General features: G+C 40.6%; 1 protein-coding gene and 1 non-coding gene across 2 annotated transcripts in view; both read left to right on the top strand.

The window, feature by feature from the left end:
* LOC101003590 (WAS/WASL-interacting protein family member 3) overlaps nucleotides 1-6,185 on the top strand; it is a 37,664-nt gene extending 31,479 nt beyond the window's left edge. The window contains exon 8 of the mRNA XM_031661424.1: nucleotides 5,209-6,185. Coding sequence (XP_031517284.1) covers nucleotides 5,209-5,232 — 24 coding nt within the window. The 3' untranslated portion in view covers nucleotides 5,233-6,185. The remainder of the gene's footprint in view (nucleotides 1-5,208) is intronic.
* LOC116272665 lies at nucleotides 3,230-3,333 on the top strand. The gene has a single exon (XR_004181294.1). It is a non-coding gene; the product is annotated as a small nucleolar RNA U13 (small nucleolar RNA).
* Nucleotides 6,186-9,396: the final 3,211 nt, after the last annotated feature.

Genomic DNA, 9,396 nt, shown 5'->3' on the forward strand with positions numbered 1-9,396 from the left:
TACAGAAAATCAACAAAGCCAAAAGTTGGTTATTGAAAAGATTAACAAAACTGACAAACCTTTAGTTAGATAGACTAAGGAAAAAATAGAGAAGACTCAAATTGCTAAAATCAGAAATGAAAGTGGATATATTACTACTAATCCAACTGAAATAAAAAGGATTATAAGACAGTATTATACATAATTTTATGCCAAAAAGTTGGATAACCTAGATATAATGGACACATTTCTAAAATTACAAAACCTACCAAGACCAAATCTCAATGAAATAGAAAGTCTGGCTGGGCATGGTGGCTCACACATGTAATCACAGCACTTTGGGAGGTTAAGGTGGGAGAATTGCTTGAGGCCAGGAGTCTGAGCCAGCCTAGACAACATAGTGAACCCTGTCTCTACAAAAAAAAAAAAAAAAAAAAAAAAATTTAATTAGCCAGACATGGTGGTGCGTGGCTGTAGTCTAGCTACTTGGGAGACTGAGGAGAGAAGATTACTTTAGCCCAGGAGTTTGAGGCTGCAGTGAGCTATGGATTGCACCATTGCACTACAGCCCAGGTGACAGAGTGAGACCCTGTCTCAAAAAAGAAAGAAAGAAAAAGAAAAGAAAAGAAAAAGAAGATAGAGAGTAGAAGGATGGTTACAAACTAGTGGGGGAGTAGAGTTGGGGATGGTTAATTGGTATAAAAAAATAGAAAGAATAAATAAGACCTACTATTTGATAGCACAACAGGTGACTATAGTCAATAATAATTTAACGGTGCAGTTTAAAATAACTCAAAGAGTATAATTGGATTGTCTGTAACACAAAGGATAAATGCTTAAGGGGATGTATACCCCATTTTCCATGATGTGATGATCACTCATTGCATACCTGTATCAAAACATCTCATGTACCCCATAAATATATACACCTACTATGTGCCCACCAAAAAAAAGAAATAGAAAATCTGAATAGACTTATAACTAGTAAGGACATTTAACCATTAATCAAATGTCTCCCAAAAAAGAAAAGCTCTGGACTTCATGGCTTCATTGGTGAATTCTACCAAACGTTCAAGAAACTAACCCAATCCCTCTAAAATAGTTCCACAAAATTGAAGAGGAGGGAACATTTTTTATCTATTCTATGAGACCAGCATTATCCTAATACCAAAGCCAGACAAAGACACTACAAGAAAACTACAGACCAATATCCCTTATAAACATTGATGCAGAAATTCTCAACAAAATACTAGCAAATCAAATCCAGTAGTATATTAAAAGGATTATATACCGTGACCAAGTTGGATTTATTCCTGCATGGCAAAGATTATTCAATATATAAAAATCAGTTAATGCAATATATGGCATTAATAGGATGAAGGGAAAAAACACATGATCATCTCAATCGATGCAGAAAAAGCATTTGACAAAATTGAAGACCTTTTCATGATTAAAAACATTCTCAATAAACTAGGAATAGAAGGAAACTCCCTTAGCATAATAAAAGCCATATATGAAGAATCTACAGTGAACATGCTCAATGGTGAAAGACTGAAAGCTTTTGCTTTAAGATCAGGAACAAGGCAAGGATGCCTGCTTTCATCGCTTCTATTCAGCAAAGTACTGGAAGTCTATCCAGAGCAGTTGGGCAACAAAAAAAATAAAAGGCATCCAAATTGGAAAGCAAGAAGTAAAATTATCTCTGTTTGCAGATGATATGTTGTTATATGTAGAAAACCCTAAAGATTTCACCAGAAAAAAGCTGTTAGAAATACTCAGCAAAGTAGCAGGATATGAAGTCAATATACAAAAATACGGTTGTATTTCTACATACTAACAATGAGCAATCTGAAAAGAAAATTACAGGAACAATTCCATTTATAATAGCATAGAAAAGAATGAAATACTTAGCAGTTAACCAAAGAGGTGAAAGACTTGTATAATGAAAACTATAAAACACGGCTGAAACAAATTAAATAAGACATAAATAAATGCAAACACATCCCATGTTCATGGGTTAGAAGACTTAATATTGTTAAGATGTCAGTATTACCCAGAGCAATCTACAGATTCAGTATAAACCCTACCAAAATCTCAATGACATTGTCTTCAGAAATAGAAAAACCCAGAATCCTAAAAGAAGAATCCTAAAATTCATATGGAATCTCAAGGAACTCCTTGAGATAGCCACAACAATCTTGAAAAAGAAGAAGAATCTAGGGGACTCATACTTCCTATTTCAAAACTATAATAATTGAAACAGTGTGGTACTGGTGTAAAGACAGACATATAGACCAATGGGATAGAATAAAAAGCAATAAATAAATAGAATAAAAAGAAATAAACCCTTGCATATATGGTCAAATGATTTTAACAAGCATGCCAAGACCATTCAATAGGAAAAGGGTAGTATTTTCAACAAATGATGCTAGGAACACTGGACATCCCCATGTAGAAGAATGAAGTTGGACCCCTACTAATACCATATGCAAAAATTTACTCAAAATGAATCAAAGACCTAAATGTAGGACACGAAACTGTAAAACTCTTAGGAGAAAACACAGGGCAAAAACTTCATGACATTAGATTTGACAGTGATTTCTTGGATATGACACTAAAGACATAGGCAACAGAAGAAAAAATAAGCAAACTGGACTTTGTGAAAATCTTTAAAATTTGCATATCAAAGACAATATAAAAAAGAAAAGGCAACCCACAGAATGGGAGGACATATTTGCATATCATATATCTGATAAGAGATTAATATCCATAATATGTAGAGAACTTATGAAACTCAACAACAAGAAAACAAATAACCTAATTTAAAAATGAGCAATGGACTTGAATAGACGTTTCTCCAAAGAAGATAAACAAATGGCCAATGAGCATAGGAAAAGTTGCTCAGCATCACTAATCATTAGAGAAATACAAATCAAAATTACAATGAGACAACACCTCATACACATCAAGATGTCTGCTATCAAAACAAAACAAAATTACAAGTGGTGGCAAAGATGTGGAGAAAATGGAACCCTTATGCACTGTTGGTGAGAATGTGAAATGGTACAGCTGCTGTGGAAAACAGTATGGCAGTTCCTCAAAAAATAAAAAACAGAATTACCATATGATCTGGCACTTCCACTTCTGGGTATATACCCAAAAGAATCTAAAGCAGAGCCTGGAAGAGGTATTTGTACACCCATGTTCATAGCAGCATTATTTACAGTAGCTAAAATGTAGAAGCAGCTTGATCCTTTTGTAGTTCATGAGCGCGATGATTGGGTATTCATGTGCATATGTGAGATGTGCCACCTCTGAACCTTGTTACAACCTTGGCACATTACCCATCTGACCTGAACTTGGAAAAGTAAAATAAAATAAATAAAATATAGAAGCAACTCAAGTATCATAGATAAATGAATGGATAAACAAAATGTGATATACACATGTACAGTGGAATATTATCCAGCTTAAAAAGTAGGAAGTTCTAAAATATGCTTCAATATGGATGAACTTTGAGAACATTATTCTAAGTGAAATAAGCCACTCACAAAAGACAAACACTATATGCTTCCATTTACATAAGTACTTACGGTAGTAGAGACAGAAAGTAGACTGGTGCTTGCCAGAGATTAGAGGGAAAAAGAAAATTGAGAGATATTGTTTAATGGGTACAGAGTCTCAGTTTTACAAGATGAAAAGAGTTAAACAAAAGTGGGTACTGATGATTGGTTGTGCAACATTATGAATGTATTTAATACTCCTAAATTAGACACTTAAAAATGATTACTAGTCAGCTGGGTGTGGTGGCTCATGCTTGTAATCCTAGCACTTTGGGAGGCCAAGGCAGTTGGATCACCTGAGATTGGGAGTTCGAGACCAGCCTGACCAACATGGAGAAACCCCATCTCTATTAAAAATACAAAATTAGCCAGGCATGGTGGCGCATGCCTGTAATATCAGCTACCTGGGAGGCTGAGGCAGGAGAATTGCTTGAACCCATGGGCAGAGGTTGCAGTGAGCCGAGATCATACCATTGCATTCCAGCCTGGGCAACAAGAGTGAAACTCTGTCCCCCTCCCCCGCAAAAAAAGTTACTAGTGTAAATTTTATGTTATTTATATTTTACCACAATAAAAATGGAGAAAAAACGTTAATAGGCATTCACTCTGGAAGATTATGGCTGATTTCTACTTTCTTCTTTTTGCATTTGTGCAATTTCCAAGTTTTCTACAATGATTATACTATTCCCGTCATCAGGAAAATACAGTAATAATCATAATCATGTTCCTTCATATTTGTATGGCTCTTTACATTTTTCAGTTAGCTTGCATAAGTTATATCATCTAGTCCTTTTAATAACCCTGTGATGGAAGCTGGAGAGATACCTTTAATGCCATTTTTATAGAAAACTGCTCTAGAAATTTGAAGAACTTGCCCATGTCACAATGCCCAGACCTTCTGACCTCTTGTCCAGTGCTTCTTCCATAAGGCCTCACTGCTTTTCCTGGCATGTTAGAATCTCCAGGGACAAGAATCCTCCTCACTACCAATGTGTCAGACATTGTGCAGGATCTGGTTCCCAGCTTCATGGCAGGCGTGCACCCAGATCACCTGAGTCTGGTGGTTTTGATCTCCGCCTGCCAGTCTAGTCAAGGTGGATTGTAATGTCTCCTTTGGGCGTTCCACAGTCAAAAAGATCCTTATATCTCACTGGATACCATCTTAATTCATTTTCTTGCAGTGAGACACAAAACAATCACCCAGAGAAATCACTGGGTTCTAGACATTGCAAACAATACCCCAGGGACTGCTCTTTTGCATGGATAGAGTGGTCAGTGCATGATGGGTGGGAGCCCTGGGCTGGAAGTCTGAATGCCTAAATCTGTTTCTTGCTTTTCCACTGCCTTGACTTGGGATCTTCAGCACGTTTTTTGATTTCCCTGAGCTTTCTGTCAAGTGAATTGCTGATGATCGGTTCTATAAATGCTTATAAGACAGTATTAGGTCCTCACATACCATCAACTATATATCCCATTTCATCACATTTCCACCCACAGCCCCTTGGGTAAAAAGCAGCTCTTTGCATAAGCATCTCCCCAAACTTGACAGCCTTGCATGAATGAGAAGCTGCGGTGCCCAGCCTGTTTGGGGGAGGTGGAGGAGGAGGGCTTTCATGTGCAAGAGTCTTCTAACTCCACCTGGTAATGTTCTGTTACATTTCCACAGTTATCTCTGAAGACTCTTCGGTGAGAAGACAGATGAAGCCAAGGTCCTGGGGTTCCAGGTTGCAGAACATGTCAGACCCCGCCCACTCCATGCTCAAGCTGTAATTCAGTTGGCATACAGGCTTGGAATTGAGAATTTATTTATTGTAAATATGTGGTTTGCACGGGCTTTAAAGCAGTATTTTAATGGACTTTTATTTCAGTAATATTTTTTAAAACACCCCTCATTTTTCCGTTTTTTTACACTGCATCTTGGCATTTGTCTGTCAGCTCAGATAGAGCCCTGTCCCTCCACCTAGTGCCCACTCCATGACTGTGAATACGCTTGCAGGCTGGCCCTTCCTAGATTCTGAACCGTTTGTAGAGAGTCCTTCGTTTGCAGGTAGCCCCAAAGTTATAAATATCCACAACGGCTTCTTATTGGCATGATTTTATATTCTCATCACACTAACTGCAAAATCAAACCAAACAATGCCTTATCAATGACGCAGCTCAGAGGAAACAGTGTGTTCCCCACACCCAGACAGTGCCGTGCAGCCTCCAGGGAACGAGATGCCATGTCTCGCTTTCATTTTGCAGTACAGGGATTTTTTTTTTTTTTTTTTCTGCTTAATGTAAATATATCACAAAGTAAAGGCAAGAGTGGGCTTGGCCCCTCAGATGCCGACCACAGGGCCCCTTTTGTAACTGAATAATCCTCCAAGTAGCCAATGCTCCTACTGTTTACAGTGTCCCTAGTGCCCAAGTCTCCGTCACTTTCCTTCTGTTCCCTCCAAGTTCCCAGTCCCATCCCGGTAGCCAGCTTTACGAGATTTTGCTATTTCTTCCCTGCAGATTAAAAACATACACAACTCATCATTATGCTAAACTACCCATTGTATCTCAGAGGTCTCCCCTTCTGCCCTGGCTTCAAGTGTGGACTTCATGGAAAATATGACATGAAAAAGTGTAGAATGAAACATCGTGTGAAATACCCGCCACAAATACCTGGTGCCTCACCGCCCCCTTCTTAGGACCCTTGGAGCCACCCATCGGGCAAAACCTAGCTCCCTTCTGAGCTAAAGGAGAACCCTGCCTGACAACTCCACATTCATCCCCTTGTGGTGAGCACCTGTCCGTGGGGAGATGTGTGCAAGCTCAGCCACTCTGAATATGGAAAAGGGCAGGCCGGGCTGGGCCTGCTCTTCACTCCCTCTTCTTGATCCTGCAGGGAGGGGAAGTGTGTGCCTGATCCCTGATGTTCCCCATCCTTGGTCGGGGAAGACTGTGACAGAGGAAGGAGAAAAAATAGAAGGAAACAGACTGATCCCTGGGCTGTGCTCAAAATAGCTGCCCTTTAAAGGAAATCAGGCAGGGAGGGGAGGGAAGCCAGTGAAAAAGAAATTTGCTTTGCAAAACCCCACACACACATTCACCCCCGAAGGATATCGTGTCCAGACCAAGCCATCCAGAAAGGCAGCCGGTCAGGAGGGTGTGGGCAAACATGACTGCATCTGCCCCACTGTTGTCTGGAGTAAAGACCCAGGTGGTGTCCTGCCGCAGTGCTGTGCTTTCTCGTTCCAGATGGAAGCAAGTGAGCCAGGGTCAAATTCCCGTCTCTGGGGGAATGAATCAAGCCAAAACTGTAACAGCTAAATCAATAGAAAAGAAGTTGTTGCAGGTCATCAGCTCTGGGCATAACTAATTTGTTTTATTGGTTCTGGAAGATTTCCAAAAAGCCAGAATGTATTATTATAACATTGTCCACTCCACCGCCCTCACAGTTGTATAAAATAATTATAAAAGTTTTAATGATCCTGATTAAGAAGACCCTAAACAAAGGCAATTCCACCTTCAGAGTAGACTGCCTGCCCTAATGAGGTGTTTAGGCATTCGTGTCCCCTGTGGCTGGGATGGAAATTAAAATAACACTATTTAAGGACAGAGGGGGCCGGGAGCAGTGGCTCACGCATGTAATCCCAGCACTTTGGGAGGCCGAGGTGGGTGGATTACTTGAGGTCAGGAGTTCAAGGCCAGCCTGGCCTACATGGTGAAACCCTGTCTCTACTCAAATACAAAAAATTAGCTGGGCGTGGTGGCTCACACCTGTAATCCCAGCAATTTGGGAGGCTCAGGCACAAGAATCACTTGAACCCTGGAGGCAGAGGTTGCAGTGAGCTGAGATGGTGCTACTGCACTCCAGCCTGGGCAACAGAGCGAGACCCTAATTCAAAAAAGAAAAAAAAAAAAAAAAAGGACAGAGGGGAGGAAGGAGCAGAAACCAAAAATGGCAATTAGGGAGAAATCTCAGGAATGTGGCATCCCATCTCCCCTTGAGACCTATCACTGAATTCACAACCCTTGGAGCTCATGCTGGTGCACGGAGTTCCTTTGGCGGTGTAAAGGTTTAACCCCTTGACTGTAAACTCATACTTAGAGACATCTAGGTCATACCGTCCCCACCATTGTCATATATTCTCACTGACACTGCAGTCTGTGACTCCTCCAATGTTTCACCTGTATTTTATTTTTATTGATGTCTCCTTCTGCAGATTAATTTCTTTGTACTTAATAAACTTTAGTAAGTGGAAATGCTTCCAGTCGTTTCCTTGTTAAAACCCATCAATGTTCACCAATATTAATCTAAACCAGACATTTTTAAGGATCAGGAGAAGTTGAAGTTCTAAGAATGACAGGAAAAAAATAGATATTTATATGGATATAGTGCTTGCTGTAACATACTGTGTTAGATAACAGGGCCTTTCTTTCTTGAGCTATAACTAGCCTAACTGATATTTGGAAAAACCAAGCAAGAAAAAAAAAATTTCTCAGGTGCATTTTTTAAAAAGTAGGTAACACTATATTCAGTTTGATTAACATAGAATGGGCGGAGTATTGCTTATAAATTCTGCTAAATTGTGTTGAAATAGAACAACCTTCACCCTAGGTGCACTTAGCCCCACTCCCACCTCAGCAAACCCCTCAAAAAAGCCTCCTGTAGGAATAGAATTGTCTTGAATCCCCCCGTAGCATTTTAAGGTGGACCTTTGGGAACAGGGTTCAGGGGAGGTGAGATTTATCTGCTAGGCAAGCTATCTCAGAGATAGTGCTTGGAGGGCAAACCAGGATCTGAATCTCCATTTTGCCTCTTACATGTTGCCTCTTACAGTCTGTGCCTCAGCTTCCTCTTTTGTCAAAAGGGAACATAAATATGTATCCGAGTGTATACTGGTGAAGATTCAATGATGTAATTAATACACATGGGCAAGCCCAGCCCTTGGATCACAACGGAGCCAGTGACTGCACACCCTGCACCCCGGGGAGCAGTCAGTTTGCTGATTCCGTGCTTGGGCACAAACAGGGCTCTGCTGGCTGCATCCCAGGCACTCACTCCATTCAGTATTTGCTGAGCCGCTCAGACCACACTTCACTAACTCTGCTGCTGGATAACAATGAGAGAGCAGTCATTAAAATTCATAGATGTTCCTGAAATAAATCTCATCTAGAAACTAATTTCAAAGCCGGTTACTACATACTTTGCATCAGAATTAGTTAAGGGGCTGTTTTATCGCTTTTATTGGTGGAGGTACAGATTGGCTCTTTCATGGCCAAAAGGGCCGGTCTGAGTGGGGAAGAAAAAGTAAGGGCCGAAGACAGTCTACAAAGTGGATGATGAACTTCAAAGTCACATTGAGTGTGGCAGTGGTGAAGTAGCTAGAAGTGTAAGCGCCTTTTATGGAGTTAAGTGTGGGAGACATGGTTCCTAGAGAGGGAGCAAGTTAATGGGAAGGGCTGTGGACTCCAGAAGCAAGTTCCAAATTCTCAGACGGTGCCCCGGGAGGCTTCAGCATCCTCCATCCACCCATTCTGTTATGGGTTGAATTGTGTCCCCACAAAATCAATATGTTGAAGTCCTAAGCCCCAGTACCTCACAATGTGACCTTATTTAGAAATAGGCCCATTGCAGATTCCGTTAGTTAAGATGAGGTCATACTGGATCCGCGTGGGCCCCTGATGCAATATGACTGGTGTCCTTATAAAATGAAGAAATTGGACACAGACATAGACACAGGGAGAACGCCACATGAAGATGAAGCCAGAGATAATCAGGATGCTGCTTCTGTGGGCCCCAAAGTGCTGAAGATTGCCAGCAAGCCACCAGAAGGTGGCAAGAGACATGAAACACACTCTCTCTCACGGCCCTCAAAAG

Source organism: Papio anubis, unplaced genomic scaffold, assembly GCF_008728515.1.
Source record: "Papio anubis isolate 15944 unplaced genomic scaffold, Panubis1.0 scaffold148, whole genome shotgun sequence".
NCBI lineage: Eukaryota > Metazoa > Chordata > Mammalia > Primates > Cercopithecidae > Papio > Papio anubis.